The sequence below is a fragment of the Mercenaria mercenaria genome, chromosome 2 (genome assembly GCF_021730395.1).
Source record: "Mercenaria mercenaria strain notata chromosome 2, MADL_Memer_1, whole genome shotgun sequence".
Taxonomy (NCBI): Eukaryota; Metazoa; Mollusca; class Bivalvia; order Venerida; family Veneridae; genus Mercenaria; species Mercenaria mercenaria.
Window position 1 is genome coordinate 34,863,016 of NC_069362.1, and position 18,770 is coordinate 34,881,785.

The 18,770-nt window shown below is 34.6% G+C and overlaps 1 protein-coding gene across 5 annotated transcripts in view; it reads left to right on the top strand.

Moving 5' to 3' along the window:
* LOC123563697 (centrosomal protein of 112 kDa-like) overlaps positions 1-16,770 on the top strand; it is a 65,199-nt gene extending 48,429 nt beyond the window's left edge. For all 5 annotated transcript variants that reach the window (XM_053534859.1, XM_053534863.1, XM_053534878.1 and 2 more), the window contains 6 exons: positions 1,190-1,252; positions 1,845-1,897; positions 3,310-3,406; positions 5,738-5,827; positions 6,176-6,241; positions 13,042-16,770. In XM_053534859.1, coding sequence (XP_053390834.1) covers positions 1,190-1,252; positions 1,845-1,897; positions 3,310-3,406; positions 5,738-5,827; positions 6,176-6,241; positions 13,042-13,194 — 522 coding nt within the window. In that variant the 3' untranslated portion in view covers positions 13,195-16,770. The remainder of the gene's footprint in view (positions 1-1,189; positions 1,253-1,844; positions 1,898-3,309; positions 3,407-5,737; positions 5,828-6,175; positions 6,242-13,041) is intronic.
* Positions 16,771-18,770: the final 2,000 nt, after the last annotated feature.

Genomic DNA, 18,770 nt, shown 5'->3' on the forward strand with positions numbered 1-18,770 from the left:
TCTTCTGTCCCATAACTCACATCATCAAATTTGAACCCATGTATAGCTTTGAGTGGCAAGATGAACCTTGACATGAGTTGACCTTGATCTTGACCTAGTGACCTTACTTTCACATTTCTGTAGTACAGCCTTCAAATTTGGACCACATGCATAGGTTTGTGTACCGAAAAAAACTTTGACCTTGTTATTGACCTAGTGACCTAGTTTCACATTTTTTGAAGGTACAGGCTTCAACTTTGGACCACATGCATAGTTTTTTGTTCCAAAATAAAATTTGACCCTGATTTTGCCCTAGTGACCTACTTTCACATTTCTCAAGCTACAGCCTTGAAATTTGAACCACAAGCATAGTTTTGTGTACTGAAATGAACTTTGATCTTGATATTGACCTAGTGACCTACTTTCACATTTCTGAAGGTACAGGCTTCAAATTTGGATCACTTGCATAGTTTTGTGTTCTTAAATAAAATTTAACCTTGATTTTGACCTAGTGACCTACTTTCACATTTCTCAAGCTACAGCCTTCAAATTTGAACCACATGCATAGTTTTGTATACCGAAATGAACTTTGATCTTGAGATTCACCTAGTGACCTACTTTCACATTTCTGAAGCTACAGGCTTCAAATATGGACTGCATGCATATTTTTGTGTTCTGAATTGAAATTTGACATTGACTTTTACCTGTTACCTACTTTCACATTTCTCAAGCTACAGCCTCCAAATTTGAAGCACTTGCGTAGTTCTGTCTACCAAAATGAACTTGACCTTGAAATTGATCTACTGACCTGCTTTCACATTTCTCAAGCCACAGCTTTCAAATTTGGACCACATAAACTTCGTTTTATACCGAAATGAAATTTGACCTTGATTTTGACCTTGAGCTATACTTGAAATTTGAAACATTAAAAAATGGCTCAGTGGATGGTGCCAAGATCACAGTGTAATCTCTTGTTAGGTTAATAGGTTAAAGGTCAAGGTCAGATTAAACCAGAATGGTAGAACTTTTGTTTACAGTGAGCATATAATTTCTGTTCCTTGTGCATTTACTGAATGCATCAAGGGGGGCATTTCGTGTTCGACGAGTTCTTGTTACATCAGATTTTTGTGCAATGTTTAGGAATGACAAAAATATTTCCAAACATTTGGGAATGTGTTTTTTTTTGTTATAAGAGAGCAATATTTTTCAGACAAATGACAGATTGAAACAGATAGAAAGAGAATATTCAGAGAGAGCTCAGAAATCAGCAGATGTAAGTCCCCTTATTCTGTCACTGTTTATAGGATAATAGACCTTTCTAACGTAAACGTAATTACGAAACGGAATACTGAATCCGTAAAATTTTAGGCTAATTTGTGGTCTAGGGGAGGCAATTTCATCCAATAGAAATGCAATAGTATCTCCCTTAGACCATTAATTGCAAATAACATTTACGGATTCAGTAATCTGTTTCCGATTTACGTTTACGTTAGAAATGTCTATTACAAACTTAATCTTTCTTAAGTTGTGAACATATCAAAGAACAATATTTGAAGTTAATGATATTTACTATTAATGTTTTAATCTAATCTAGCCATATCAGTTGGCACTAAGGTTTTCTTTAGAATACATTTTACTATTGGTTCACTCTATGAACAACTAAGCTCAAGCAAAAATAAATCTGATTCTGCAAATTCCTGTCAAATTCATTGTCAACGCTGCAAATTGAATCAGCCTGATATATGTTCTTTAAATCATGCTTGAGCCAGTGAACAGCAATATCAGCCTGGAATTAAACATAGCAGTATGCACACATATTTCAAGTTATTTGTTAATATACTGTGACAGCTGAATTTGTTTTCCAGACCATATCAGAATTACATGCCACTATCAATCAGCTCAGGGGAGATATGAAGAAGTAAGTATCTTATACAAGTATCTTATACAACACAGGTTAAATAAAGCAATAATCACTGCCTTCCTTTTTCCGAAGGTTCAGGGTGAGCTATTAGTATAGTCGGATGGTCCATAGTCAGTCGTCCATCATCCACATTTACACTTAAACATCTTCTCAGAAACTACTGGTCAGAATAACACCAAATTTGATCTGTAGCATCCTCTATTAAGTTTGTTCAAATTGAGGCACTTGGTATTTTTGGGACCACTAGAGCTGAAAATAGAAAAACCTTTAAGCAACTTCTTCTCATGAACTGCTTGATGTATCTTCATCAAACTTGGTCTGTAGCATCATTATAAGGTCCTGTTTCAAGGTTGTTCAAATCGGGACACTAGGCCCCTTGTAGGGGCCGCTAGAGCTAAATTAGAAATACTTTTAAACCACTTCTTCTCATGAACGGTTTGAAGGATTTCCATCAAACTTGGTCTGTAGCATCTTTATATGGTCCTCTTCCAAATTTTTGGCAAATGGGGGCGCTTGGCCGCTTTCAGGGGCCGCTAGAACCAAAATTAGGAAATACTTTTAAACAACTTCTTCTCATGAACCGATGGAAAATCTTCTTCAAAGTTGGTCTATAGCATCATTATAAGGTCCTCTCTCCATTTTATTCATATGGGGGCACTTGGCCCCTTTTAAGGGCCGCTAGAACTAAAAATAGAAATGTCTTTAAAAGACTCATGAACCATGTAATGGATCATCAAATTTGATCTATAACATCATTATAAGGTCCCCTCCCAAATTTGTTCAAATAAGGGCACTTGGCCCCTTTTATGGGCCACTTGAGCCAAAATTAGAAAATACCTTTAAACGACTTCTTCTCATGAACCGCTGGAAGGGTCTTCTTCAAAATTGGTTTGTCCAGTTTGGGGTGTTTGGCCCCTTAAAGGGTCAGATGGTTACGGACCTTTTCAGGTGAGCGACTTAGGCCCTCTTGTTTTGTTTAATCTGTTATCAGAAGGTATTATTTAAGAAAAGACTTTATTAATCTTGAAACTTACCAACCTGTTTTTATAGCATTATATCTCTTTTGTTTCTTCATTTTTTGACGTGCAAATAGTCTGTGATCTCCAGCACGTTTGTGTATTGTCTCACTTCTGTAAAACAAAAACTGACTAAAGACAATTATTCTCCCATATTACTTGAAATTGATTTCATATCCCATGAGTTTATAGCCTGGTTAATAGATGGTAGAGCTTTGAATGATTACATTATATTGAGAGACATGTCACAGTAGTTCTCGTAATAGTGATCGTAAGTTTCTTAACTATCTCAGTATCTGAATGTTTCCAGCTTAGCTTAGATTTTGATCTATTCTGATTGAATAGCTTATGTTTCTGGTAGATTGTAACAGACATTCTATTTATCATCTATAGACAAAGAGAGTCATCAGACAATAAGTTGTCAGAGCTGGTCAGTAAATATGATGAAGAGAAGAAAATTTTGAAGAAACATTACAACTCCAATCTGTCTGTGAGTATAATAGCTTCTCTGTTACTGTTGGACATTTCCATTGCCGAGACAAAAGCCATTGATAACTTTAGGATAGTATGTAACATGTTTTAGCTATCTTTTATATGAAGACTAATAGCTTATCTCTGAATCCTTGTATTGTCCTCGCCTCTCATTTGGGCATTGTTCCAATCATGAACAAGTTATTATTAAGCTCGAAAATAATTGTCTGGACATATATTATCTGAAAATGCTTTGCTTCATTATACAGTACAAGGTAAAGAAATTGTATGTAGCAAAAAAACAACAATAAAATCTTATTACAAAGTCTGTAGCTGCCTTCCATAAATAAAACCTCTGCAAAATAAAATGCTCACAGATTGGCATTACTCAGACGTTTATTTGAAGCTAACAGTAATTATTGTATGCTGTGTTTTCTATAAAATTGTAGCAATTACATGAGGTAATGATTCAGGCTTTTCTAAACTAAAACTACAGTACCCCGCCGGGCAATCCTGACAAGTATATTGGTCATACATTTGTATATTGTAGTTTGTTGTTTTGTTGTAATCCTTAAGAGTTATTTTGGTAATCTGAAATCATTGAACCTTGAGACTGAAGATAGTTTAGTAATGTGAAGTCATTTGAACTTGAAACTGAAGATGGTTTGGGAATGTGAAGTCAGTTAAATTTGAGACTGAAGATAGTTTGGGAAAGTTAAGTCAGTTAAACTTGAGACTGAAGATGGTTTAATAATGTGAAGTCAGTTAAATTTGAGACAGAAGATAGTTTTGGAATGTGAAGTCAGTTAAATTTGAGACTGAAGATAATTTAGTAATGTGAAGTCATTTGAACTTGAGACAGAAGATAGTTTAGTAATATGAAGTCAGTTAAATTTGAGACTGATGATAGTTTAGCAATATGAAGTCAGTTAAATTTGAGACTGAAGATAGTTTAGTAATGTGAAGTCATTTGAACTTGAGACAGAAGATAGTTTAGTAATATGAAGTCAGTTAAATTTGAGACAGAAGACAGTTTGGTAATGTGAAGTCAGTTAAACTTGAGACTAAGATAGTTTAGTAATGTGAAGTCAGTTAAACTTTAGACTGAAGATAGTTTGGGAATGTGAAGTCAGTTAAATTTGAGACTGAAGATAGTTTAGGATTGTGAAGTCATTTGAACTTAAAACAGAAGATAGTTTAGTAATATGAAGTAAGTTAATTTTGAGACTGATGATAGTTTAGCAATATGAAGTCAGTTAGATTTGAGAAGGAAGATAGTTTAGTAATATGAAGTCAGTTAAATTTGAGACAGAAGATAGTTGAGTAATGTGAAGTCAGTTAAACTTGAGACAGAATATAGTTTGGTAATGTGAAGTCAGTTAAACTTGAGACTAAAGATAGCTTAGTAATGTGAAGTCATTTGAACTTGAGACAGGAGATAGTTTAGTAATATGAAGTCAGTTAAATTTGAGACTGAAGATAGTTTAGTAATGTGAAGTCAGTTAAACTTGAGACAGAAGATAGTTTAGTAATATGAAGTCAGTTAAATTTGAGACTGAAGATAGTTTAGTAATATGAAGTCAGTTAAATTTGAGACTGAAGATAGTTTAGTAATGTGAAGTCAGTTAAACTTGAGACAGAAGATAGTTTTGGAATGTGAAGTCAGTTAAATTTGAGACTGAAGATAGTTTGGGAATGTGAAGTCAGTCAAACTTGAGACAGAAGATGGTTTGGGAATTTGAAGTCAGTTAAATTTGAGACTGAAGATAGTTTGGGAATGTGAAGTCAGTCAGACTTGAGACTGAAGATCATGTGTAGTATTGATATCACTTCTGTCTCATAACAAAACTAATACCTTTTATTTTATGAGTACATTTTGTGTAATTTCTTCATTAGGAGAATGAAGTCAAATTTTCACAGGATATGTATGTGTTCAGGTTTAGTTTTTAACAATAAGTGATATAGCAATGGTGGCAACTTGTAATAGTGATCATATTGTCCAGTTCTTAGCGCAGTTCCACTGGAAATTACAGAGCCAGAAATCAAGCAGGCAGTTAGATGCTCTACCACTAAGCCACCAAGCCTTTTATAACCAAAACTACAATATGTTTTTTTTTTTGTTGGAAATCTTTTATATTTCATAGCAATAACTTAAAAGCTTTAGTTATTTGTGCCTTAGCATCTGTAGTACTTGCAGTGTAATGGCTAGTTAATTGTTTGTTCACTAGTAAGAGCAGTGTCAGAGAAATTCTTTTGTAACTCAGAATATTCCAAAATCTGTACGTATATCATACATTACTGTAGACCCAGATCAGAGATAGTAAGAGCAATGTAATGTTGATAATTTCAGACTGTACAGAAGGAGCTGGAATCTAAGTATACCAAGATTCGCCAGTTAGAGCGGCAACTTGACCAGCAGGAGACAGATCAAGACGAAAAGGTGCTTTTATCATCACTTATATACTGACCTTCTTTTGTCTAAACATAGATTGATAGATAGATATACATTTTTTTATACGACTTAAGAAAAGTATTTTGATCTGTGAGCCCTAGAAGGAAAAAGCACTTGCTTACACACTTGAAGTCTGAAATAAAAAAGTGGTGCATTTGATCTACAAGTTAAGAAATAAAAATAAATAACGCTTTGATGTGCGTGACAGTTACCTGAAAGGAAGGTAATTATATGTATAAAAAACAGTTTGAAATATTTTTTTGCCGCATTAGGCTTGTGTAATATTACGATAAATGACTGTACTGTATGGTTATTGTATATATTGCTGTTTTGTAGATAACCCATTTGAAGATGTCATTTGAAGAGAAGATGAGAGGATTAATGCCAAGCTCTATTAGAACGGTAATGTTTTGTCTTGTTTGCTGTTGTGATAGCACAGTAACATTTTGTCTTGTTCGCTGTTGTATTGGAATGGTAACATTTTGTCTTGTTCGCTGTTGTATTGGAACAGTAACTTTTTGTCTTGTTTGCTGTTGTATTGGAACGGTAATGTTTTGTCTTGTTTGCTGTTGTATTGGAACAGTAATGTTTTGTCTTGTTTGCTGTTGTATCAAAACGGTAATGTTTTGTCTTGTTTGCTGTTGTATCAGAATGGTAATGTTTTGTCTTGTTTGCTGTTGTATTAGGATGGTAACATTTTGTCTTGTTTGCTGTTGTATCAGAACGGTAACATTTTGTCTTGTTTGCTGTTGTATTAGAACGGTAATGTTTTATCTTGTTTGCTGTTGTGATAGCACGGTAACATTTTGTCTTGTTCGCTGTTGTATCAGAACAGTAATGTTTTGTCTTGTTTGCTGTTGTATTGGAACGGTAATGTTTTGTCTTGTTTGCTGTTGTATCGGAACGGTAATGTTTTGTCGTGTTTGCTTTTGTATCAGAACAGTAATGTTTAGTCTTGTTTGCTGTTGTATTAGAATGGTAACATTTTGTCTTGTTTGCTGCTGTACTAGACACGTAATGTTTTGTCTTGTTTGCTGTTGTGATAGCATGGTAACATTTTGACTTGTTCGCTGTTGTATCAGACGGTATGTTTTGTCTTGTTTGCTGTTGTATTGGAACGGTAATGTTTTGTCTTGTTTGCTGTTGTATCAGAACAGTAATGTTTTGTCTTGTTTGCTGTTGTAATGGAATGGTAATGTTTTGTCTTGTTTGCTGTTGTATCGGAACGGTAATGTTTTGTCGTGTTTGCTTTTGTATCAGAACAGTAATGTTTTGTCTTGTTTGCTGTTGTATTAGAATGGTAACATTTTGTCTTGTTTGCTGCTGTACTAGAACAGTAATGTTTTGTCTTGTTTGCTGTTGTGATAGCATGGTAACATTTTGACTTGTTCGCTGTTGTATCAGAACGGTAATGTTTTGTCTTGTTTGCTGTTGTATTGGAACGGTAATGTTTTGTCTTGTTTGCTGTTGTATCAGAACAGTAATGTTTTGTCTTGTTTGCTGTTGTAATGGAATGGTAATGTTTTGTCTTGTTTGCTGTTGTATTGGAACGGTAATGTTTTGTCTTGTTTGCTGTTGTATGGGAACCAGAACGGTAATGTTTTATCTTGTTTGCTGTTGATAGCATGGTAACATTTTGTCTTGTTCGCTGTTGTATCAGAACAGTAATGTTTTGTCTTGTTCACTGTTGTATTACAGCGGTAAAGTTCTGTCTTGTTCACTGTTGTATTAGAATGGTAATGTTTTGTCTTGTTCACTGTTGTATTACAGCGGTAAAGTTCAGTCTTGTTTACTGTTGTATCAGAACAGTAATGTTTTGTCTTGTTCATTGTTGTATTACAGCGGTAAAGTTCTGTCTTATTCACTGTTGTATCAGAACAGTAATGTTTTGCCTTGTTCACTGTTGTATTACAGCAGTAAAGTTCTGTCTTGTTCACTGTTGTATTAGAATGGTAATGTTTTGTCTTGTTCACTGTTGTATTACAGCGGTAAAGTTCTGTCTTGTTCACTGTTGTATCAGAACAGTAATGTTTTGCCTTGTTCACTGTTGTATTACAGCAGTAAAGTTCTGTCTTGTTCACTGTTGTATTAGAATGGTAATGTTTTGTCTTGTTCACTGTTGTATTACAGCGGTAAAGTTCTGTCTTGTTCACTGTTGTATCAGAACAGTAATGTTTTGCCTTGTTCACTGTTGTATTACAGCAGTAAAATTCTGTCTTGTTCACTGTTGTATTAGAATGGTAATGTTTTGTCTTGTTCACTGTTGTATTACAGCGGTAAAGTTCTGTCTTGTTCACTGTTGTATCAGAACAGTAATGTTTTGCCTTGTTCACTGTTGTATTACAGCAGTAAAGTTCTGTCTTGTTCACTGTTGTATTAGAATGGTAATGTTTTGTCTTGTTCACTGTTGTATTAGAGCGGTAACATTTTGTCCGGTTCTTTGACTTTCTTTACTCGTAGTCAACCAATGACTCTGAAATTTGTAAGACCGTTCTTATTTTCTTTAGATTTTATGTGTACATGTAATTGAAAACCCAGAAGAGTTGAAGGAGAGGCTTATCTCATCTTGAATAATTCTTTCTGGCCTAAGATCTGTGTGATTTCACTGGAAGGCAGAAAATAGTACTGTACATATTTATTGTACATACTTCTCATGCCTTAGAGTTTTAATGCATTTTCATAGAACAGTTATATACATGTGTGCATTGGTTTATGTAATTTCAAGAAAATTCATTGGGACTTTATTGCGGTGCAAACCCTCATTTAAATCTCTAAAGAATACATAATTCAGAGTGATGAAATTTATGCTGTAACTTGTCACTTGGAAGTGTATTTTATCTGTAACTTGAAACCTGTTGAGAGATATTCCTAGAAAATAAATCTCAATAATTTCACTACCACTCTGTGAATTCTATGAAGCAACATTTAACATTTTATGTTGTAAGTTTAAAGAAAGTCCCTGTTGTCACAAGTAAATACAGGAGTGTTATTATATCCCTGTCATTATTATACGCTTGAAGGGATGTATCATGATTGTTATGACGCCGGTGTGTACCTGTTTGTCCATCTGTTAGCAATTTCGTGTCCACTCTGTAACTCTTGAACCCCTTGAAGGATTTCACAGAAACTTGGCACAAATGTTCACCACATTAAGACTACGTGCAGAGCGCTTCAAGGTCAAGGTCACACTTAGGGGTCAAAGGTCATACTTTCGGGTGTATATTGCTCAGCTTTACTGTGCTCTTGTTATCCCCCGACGAAAGTCGGAGGGATATAGTTTTGGCGTTGTCCGTCCGTCCGTCCTTCTGTCCGTCTTTCCGTCTGTCCGTCTGGAGCAATATCTAGGAAATGGTTGGGAATATTTATTTAAAACTTCATATACGTGTTCACCACTATGAGTTCTTGCGGCCCGTCAAGTTTCAGTCAGATTGCCCAAGTAACATTAGAGTTATGGCCCTTAGAAGTTTCTAGTGTTAACTATATAGGGTACTATAAATATGGCAATTTCTGCATCATAACTTTTGATATATTTGACCTTGAACTATGAAACTTTAACAGAATTTAGAGCACTATAATGTGGTTGTGCACACACAATTTCGTATGGATTTCTTATGTAACTGCAGAATTGCCCTTTAATTGTCTAAAAATCCACATATTTGTACATAACAAACTTGCCATTTGGCAGAATTTCATTAAATTTCTTTCATTCTTTTCTGTGAACATTTATTATAAACATGTGAAGTTGTGCACCCACACGTGGTCGCCCACATGCCTTGGTCACCCAGGGTGACCCCGGGGTCAAAATTGACCCCGCCCCAGGGGTCACTTGATTTTACATAGGAAAATCTTTAAAAATCTTCTTCTCAAAAACCAGAAGCCCTAGAGCTTAGATATTTGACTTGTAGCATTGCCTAGTGGACCTCTACTAAACTTGTTCAAATCATGACCCCGGGGTCAAAATTGACCCCGCCCCATGGGTCACTTGATTTTACATAGGAAAATCATTAAAATTTTTCTAAAAATAAACCAGAAGGCCTAGAGCTTAGATATTTCACATGTAGCATTACCTAGTAGACCTCTACAAAATTTGTTCAAATCATGACCCCAGGATCAAAATTGACCCTGCCCCAGGGGTCACTTGATTTTACATTGGAAAATCTTCAAAAAATTTCTAAAAATAAACCAGAAGGCCTAGAGCTTAGATATTTCACATGTAGCATTGCCTTGTGGACCTCTACAAAATTTGTTCAAATCATGACCCCCAGGGTCAAAATTGACCCCGCTTCAGGGGTCACTTGATTTTACATAGGAAAATCTTCAAAAATTTTCTAAAATTAAACCAGAAGGCCTAGATCTTAGGTATTTGACATGTAGCATTGCCTAATAGACTTCTACAAAATTTTGTTCAAATCATGACCCCCAGGGTCAAAATGACCCCGCCCCATGGGGTTACTTGATTGTACATAGAAAAATCTTCAAAATTTTCTAAAAATAAACCAGAAGGCCTAGAGCTTAGATATATCACATGTAGCATTGCCTAGTGAACCTCTACAAAATTTGTTCAAATCATGACCCCTGGGGTCAAAATTGACCCCGCCCCAGGGGTCACTTGATTTTACATAGGAAAATCATTAAAATTTTTCTTAAAATAAACCAGAAGGCCTAGAGCTTAGATATTTCACATGTAGCATTGCCTAGTGGACCTCTACAAAATTTGTTCAAATCATGACCCCTGGGTCAAAATTGACCCCGCTCCAGGGGTCACTTGATTTTACATAGGAAAATCTTCAAAAATTTTCTAAAAATAAACCAGAAGGCCTAGAGCTTAGATATTTCACATGTAGCATTGCCTAGTGGACCTCTACAAAATTTGTTCAAATCATGACCCCTGGGTCAAAATTGACCCCGCTCCAGGGGTCACTTGATTTTACATTGGAAAATCTTCAAAAAATTTCTAAAAATAAACTAGATGGCATAGATCTTAGATATTTGACTTGTAGCATTGCCTAGTAGACTTCTACAAAATTTGTTCAAATCATGAGCCCCAGGGTCAAATTGACCCCGCCCCATGGGGTTACTTGATTGTACATAGAAAAATCTTCAAAATTTTCTAAAAATAAACCAGAAGGCCTAGAGCTTAGATATTTGACATGTAGCATTGCCTAGTGGACCTCTACAAAATTGGTTCAAATCCTGACCCCCCCAGGGTCAAATTGACCCAGCCCCAGGGGTTACTTGATTGTACATAGGGAAATCTTCATTAATTTGCTAAAAATAAACCAGAAGGCCTAGATCTTAGATATTTGATATGTAACATTTCCTAGTAGACTTCTACAAACTTTGTTCAAGTCATGACCCCCGGGGTAAAATTGGCCCCGCCCCAGGGGTTACTTGATTGTACATCGGAAAATCTTTCAAAAAATTTCTAAAAATCATCAGTTTGACATTAGAAACATGTAGCTCATATTACTCTGGTGAGAGATCCAGGGTCATTATGACCCTCTTGTTTTTCATTTTTAATTTTCCATCAATATTTATAATCAACATGTGAAATTTTGTTTCCTCTCCCGGCCCCCCCACACCCCCACACCCTTAAAAAATAAATATATATACATATATATATTTCCATTCCTTTTTTTTTTTTTTTTAATGTTCAAACCTTCAACATGTTAAGTTGTGACTGCACAAGCCTTGCCCTCAGTCATGTTCAAGATATCTTACCAGTGTTCTCATAAGGACATCTGTTTTTTAAGTTCAAATGTACATGTTAAACAACAACACCTGGTGCCAAACCACTCAAAGACAATATTTCGTTCCAGTTAAACTTCAAGCTCATATTTCAATTAACTGCATTTAATTATAAAAGCTAAGCTTATTACAGTAAGCATATCCCATTCAAAATAAATTCATTAGTCAGGATCAAAGTATCATACATTTATTATGTACTCTTTAATTTCATATTTGTTTTCTGTTAAATTGATTTTGACTAATGAAATTATTTGCTTCTTATTAACATCCTTAACTTTTTGCCAGATATATTTTTTGCCATTCCTCACCACAAACACTTTCGGCGGGGGATACCAATTTATCGAATTTGCTTGTTATGTGTTTGTTTTTAGCAGATCTGAGCATATAGTGCTCAAATCAGCTATTATGATCACCCTGTGTCTCCATGAATTGTAGGTTGAGTCCAAAATTAGGTTACCAGATTTCAAAAACTTGATCAGTAGATGAAATCATAGAAAAGACTTGTTAATACTTTAGAGGCCATATTTTCAATTTGATCTTCATAAAACCTTTTCAGAATAACTGTCTTTATAAAGTCTATGCCATATTTAAAATTTGGTTTCCTATAGTAAAAAACTAGGTCCCTATGTCAGATCACAGAAAAACCTTTCAGTCAGTACCTTTTAACAGTTAATGGTACTGTCCAGCTTGAAAAGTGGACAGGTTCATTATAGAAATTTAGGGTAAGGGCTAGAGGTCAAGCTTTTCATTTGTCAGAGGTCAGTGCTCTTGTTCTGACAAACATCAAATAATTGATGTGCTACAATGTATTCTTTGAAAGCAAACATTCATGATAGCTTATTGATACAAAGAAAGATATCAAAACATATGGCACAATTTAAAGTGACAGTTTTACATGCAAATTATTGTAGCTCTTATGAGGTCTGTTTGAATTTTTTTATAGAATTAGAACACAGTTTAAATTGTCTTTCTTTTACCTATATTATTATTTCTGTATAGGGGGCCTCCGTGGCCGAGTGGTTAAGGTCACTGACCTCAAATCACTTGCCCCTCATCGGTGTGGGTTTAAGCCTCACTCGGGGCGTTGAATTCTTCGTGAGGAAGCCATCCAGCTGGCTTACGGAAGGTTGGTGGTTCTACCAAGGTGCCCGCCCGTGATGAAATAATGCATGGAGGGGCATCAAAGCTGGAAAGTCGCCATAATGACCTATAATTGTATTGGTGTGACTTTAAACACAACAAAATAAATAAATAAATATTTCTGTTTAGCAAATGATCGCTAAATTAAATAAGTAATTTGTGTGTAAGTTTTGAATTGATCAGATTGTCTATTAAGTGTCTTGCCACATGCATATTTGCCACATATCTATTTTCTCCCCTGCATTTTTGTTGTTATTTATTTTACAGATATTAATTTTCATATGAATATTTACGTATGAATATTTATATTGCAGGAACTTGAAAACACCATAGAATCGTTGAAATCCCAGATTTCATCATTGCAGCAGAAGTGTACATTGCTCCAGGAAGAATTAGATATGCAGAGTAAATTTCCACTTGGTACATTTAGTACTAGAACAAGTTCTCCAATCAAATCCTCCTCGTGATGATGTTTTGTGACTAGAAAATATATATATGTATGTAGGCAGCATGCACTTCAAATGTTGACTTTATTATTACATTCACTGAAGCTGAAATCTTGCCATTTCTTTTTGAAAATGTTTTTTTTTTTATGTCTTGTCGTAGACATAGTCTTTATTGGATGTTATGTTTTATCAAACTGGTTATAAAAAAATCTGAACTGTTTGTTTATAATTCAATACGATCATCATTGTTGTGCTTTAAGACAACTTTGAACTATTAGAGCACTCTAAAAACTCAGCTAAATCATGAGATGCAATGGACCTGACACTTAATTCTTAAGTGAGGAGGTTTTAAGGACAATGATTTATAAGAGAGGAAACCATTGGTATTAATATTATACTAGTTACAGTAATTCCCATGTAATGCAGCTCTAGCGTAATTATGCAGTTAAACGTTTAATGACCTTTGTTTATAGTAAGTTGTGTAATGCAGTGCTATAATAATTTACTCATCTGCCAGTCATCCTCTCCCAGAAGTGAAATAATGAAGTCAGTGTTAGAAGTGTAGGACCAATTTGACTGTGATAATCATGTTTATAAATTATTTTATTATGTAGATTTGACTTTATATTATATTTATGAATGTGCTATGGATAAATGCCTTCAGGCAAGAGATATACCAAGGTACTAAAATGAGAGAAAATGTGTGCAGTTCATTACTGACAGCATGAGAACACTGTAGACAAGATTTAAAGACATTTTATGTAAATATTTGTAACAAGGTAGTGCACACTGTAATGATACAAAGTTTTAGGAATAAGCTATGGTTGTCTAATGCTAAGAATAGCATGTCCATAGAGTGTGTGAGGAGCGTTACACGTTTTATTCCCTCTTATAAACAGACTCATTCAAACAGAGTCTACTATTATTCTGTGTTCTATGCCTCAAAAGGATCTAAGCCTTATCAATTTAATTATTCTTCCATAAACCCTGGATAAGCAAGAAAGTTTGGAATATATGACTTTGAGAGAACAAGTAAATTTGTTGTCTTGGAAACATGCCAGTCCTGTTAGGACATTTTCAATAACATAAAATCAAAGGGGTTGGGGAAGAGTAAAACCTGATGTTTCTTCTTGTTTGGTAAGTTCAGATATTTTCAGTATGTGAATGATTTTCCAAGTGTCTGCTACTTGGTTTTGACAGTATTTAAGTATTTGTTAGTTTGTTAGGTAAAAGTGAATGTTTTGAAGATATTTTATTATAAAATCAAAATGTTCAAAAGCAACACCTTCCCATTTTAAATACCCATTTAAAGATCCTTATTTTACGATTAATGCAGATTGACCTTAGAAACTTCATGACTTCTACTGTATGACAGAAATGTAGGTTTGCTATCAAATAATCCTGGCAGTAGTTTACTACTTTTCCTGAACATGCCAAAAAAAATGTTAAACCAGAGAAATTTGATAAACAGTAAAAACTCTGTTCTAATATACACTGAAGTAATATAGAATATGATGAGAAGATATAAAGTTTCTTTCTACCATAATAAAAAAATGATAGAGATATACTTATTATAACATCGGATTGTGTTGCATCTTGAAGTTTGTTGAAACTTGCCTTTTTGGGCACAATGTAATGAGATTGAGGACAAGCAATCATCATAATAGTTTCATTTATTATGCAATTTACATTTCACCTTGAAAAATCATTGTAAATAAATGTGCTTTCATAAGTAACCATGTATTTGAAACCATTGAACCAAATGTAAGCACTTTTTGTTGAATATATGGATATTGTTTATTTTCAGTATTGCTTATTCATAATATTGTTTCCACATTCACGTTTTGCAGTGAAAAATCATGCATGAAAATGATACATGACCTCTTAAAGACTATGAATTATTGATACAAAATGTTTGTAATGCATATATTAATTTGACTTTACTGTGTGGATAATATTTTTTAAGACATAATGATATTTTTGTGTGAAGATCTGAGAAAAGATTATATTTTTGCCTGTTTTAACTAGATATTTTTCGTTTCTTTATAACTGCATTTAAGTCTTATTTTTATCATATTTTTGTCTTTTGGCAACTTCATTTGTTAAGTATTGCACTGTCTTATATTGTGTTTGTATTTTAAAAGGAATTAAAGAATGTATAAAGATGCCATATTGAGTCTGTGTCACAGTTTTACTGTAATAAGTGCATTCAGTTAGTGTAAGCTAGTTAAAGTTTTCCGGCAGTATATTCATGGGTAATTTAATACGAGTTTTTTCATCATTTAGCAGGAATGAAATTGTTTGATGTCATATACTAATGTGCCTTGTAGCCTGTATGAATTGATCATGGTATATCAGATAAATAGTAATTATCCTTTGTGAATTTCCTCTTCGTAACTCTTGTGAGGTGATTACAATTGATTGTCTTATAATTATGATGGTCATGATTATGTTGCAGTCATGACCGATTTAGACTGTTACCATCATAGAACTTCCACACAAAAAGGAGAGTTTTGTGAATTTGAAATTATGAATACATCAGTGGGCAGTGATCATTTTTTTTTTTTATAGAATAGTACATTTTTTTAAAATGCAGTTCAGTCAAATTAAAATGTAATAATTAAACCCCTTGATACATAGTATATATGGGCTATATTTGAGTAACTTATGCCTGTCTGTACTTTGAGACCAATTCATATCTTCTAAACCACTTGGAAGATTTTCATATGTTTACCACATCAAAACTACATGCAGAGCACATGACCTAGGTCACAGCGTCTAAGGTCAAGGTCAATTGTATTGATAGCTCTAGTTTTTTTTTTAATTCTAAGTTGAAAGATAATTGTAACAGTGATAAGGTAGGATGCAGACAGGGCTCTGATTAAATACCCATTTTGTTTTAACAGTAGGTAGATCACATCTATAAGATTTGTTGTGAATATGTTTTCATTAATGAATTTCCTGGTATAGAAACCATACTTTATTTGCTTACATTGATTTCAATATTGCAAACATGTCAGAGAACCAATTTAATTTGGTTGATTTATTTGGCAACAGTTGATCCTAATCTGAGCCGTGCCATGAGAAAACCAACATAGTGGGTTTGCGACCAGCATGGATCCAGACCAGCCTGCGCATCCGCGCAGTCTGGTCAGGCTCCATGCTGTTCGCTTTTAAAGCCTATTGGAATTGGAGAAACTGTTAGCGAACAGCATGGATCCTGACCAGACTGCGCGGATGCGCAGGCTGGTCTGGATCCATGCTGGTCGCAAAGCCACTATGTTGGTTTTCTCGTGGCACGGCTCATCTGATTAAGCAATATCTAGGTGGTTGTATATATGGATAAATTCATTATGTTTCTTTTGTAAACAGGCAAGCGTGACCTTTATAGAAATAACATACTGATTGTTTTTGTAAAAGTGGAAGAAATTCAGAGAGAAAACCTTCAGCAGACATGCAATAATACTACTTCTGTCTGGATAACAAAGTTGTTGACATGAAGTATAATTGGTAGAACATTTTATATGATATATATATGTATATTTATGTAATGTTATTTGTAACATGTTTACATAAAATTAAAACAATGTCAGCCAATGTGAGTGTTGTTATTTGTTTAAGACCTGTGTCAAAATCTAGGTAGACAAGAAGCTCTATTCAAAATTTATTTCAAAATGATAAAATCTGTAAAAAGCATCCTTTGGAAGCATAGAATTCAACCAAGCAAAATAGCAGATTCAGTTTGATTCTGTTCATGAGAGGTAGTGGAAAGTACAACACCCCTCATGCCGCTTAAGCACTGGCTTAAGCAGAACTATTACACATATTGAATGGACTCCATGGTCCCAAAGGACCAGAAAATATAACAACACTGAATCCAAGTACAGGGAGATTTTTTCGGCGCTATACAGCTCTAAAAGATTGCTGTTGTGATAGTTAATAAAATCTGTAAAAGGAAAATTGTTGAAAACCATGTGTTTGGATCTAAATGATATAAACAGTTTACAAGTAAATTATTTATATTACCTTACATTGAAAGTTGGTCATTTTTTGAAGTATCATTTGTTAACCTCACTACAACCATATGCAGAGCACATAACATAGGTCACCAAGTCTAATGTCAAGGTCACTTATATTGATAGCTCTGTTCTAGGTTGAAAGATAATTGTAACAGTGATAAGGTAGGATGTAGACAGGGCTCTGATTAAATTCCCACTTCGTTACAACAGCAGGTAGATTACATCTAAAATAATTTGTTGTGCATGTTTTCATTAATACATTTCCTGCTTTATTTGCTCCCACTGATTTATGTCATTTGTTATCAATATTGCAAACATGTTGGAGAAACAGTTTAATGCTGTCATTCAAGCTGACGACAATCCTTACGAAGACTTGCAGCTTTTTTTTAGCTCACCTGAGCACAAAATCGTCTGTTGTGCGTGCGTGCGTCTGTCTTCAACAATTTCTTAAAATGACATTTCCAAAACCATTGAATGGATTTTAATGAAACTTGGCCTGGATGTTCCTTGGGTGGTCTTTTACCAAAGTTGCTCAAACAGTTCCGCTTGGTTGCACATAGGGACCACCAGAGCTGAAAATAAAAAAAAATCTTCAAACTAGGTCTAAAACACTGGTCCGATTTTAAAATAATTTCACACACATGGTATTCCGATTCTTCAAAAAGACATGGCCACCAGAGGGTGTAGCCACTTTTCCCTATATGTATGTTGAGGAAACTAGAGAACGTTGCGTGAAACTGCTTTTTTTCCACAAATGGTCCTTATATGACCTTCAACTAAATTGTTCAAATCATTCCAATTTATTTTAAAAACACACACACACACACACACACACAAAAAAATAACATGACAACCAGAGGGCATAGTCACTTTCCCTATAAGCATATAGTGGAAACATTAAGAATCTTCCTGTGTGAAACTGCTAGCCCGCTTTTAAAATAATTTCACACAAATGGTCCTTGTGTTACCTTCTACTAAGATTGTTCAAATTATTTTGATTTGTCAAAAACATGGCCGCCAGAGGGAGTGGTCACTTTTCCCTGTACCTTGCATGAAACTGCTGGCCCGAGTTTTAGCTGTGCTCATGAGGAGCTGTTGTGATCACACTGTGCCAGTCGTGCGTGCGTGCGTCCATCGTCAACAATTTCTCGAAATGACATCTCCAAAACCACTGAATGGATTTTGATGAAACTTTACACAAATTACCTCTTGGCTGCCCTCTTAAAATTGCTCAAATGGTTCCTGTTCATTGGACATATGGGTCACTAAGATTAGGTTTTCAGCTATCATACGTTAAAATCTTCTCTGAAGCGATAATAGCTAGAGCCTTGATATTTGTCTTGTGATACAAGGGCTTGACTCTCTACCTTAATTTTACAAATTATTACCTTAGGGTCAGAAATGCCGACGTGTGAGATTTATATACTATATGCTTTGCTAAAAAAACTTTGAAAATCATATTCACTGAATCGATAATAGCTAGAGCCTTGATATTTAGCATGTGATATCAGGGTTTGGCTCTCTACCATAATAGTTCAAATAATTGTTTTAAGGTCAAAAATGGCCATTCCCTGGATG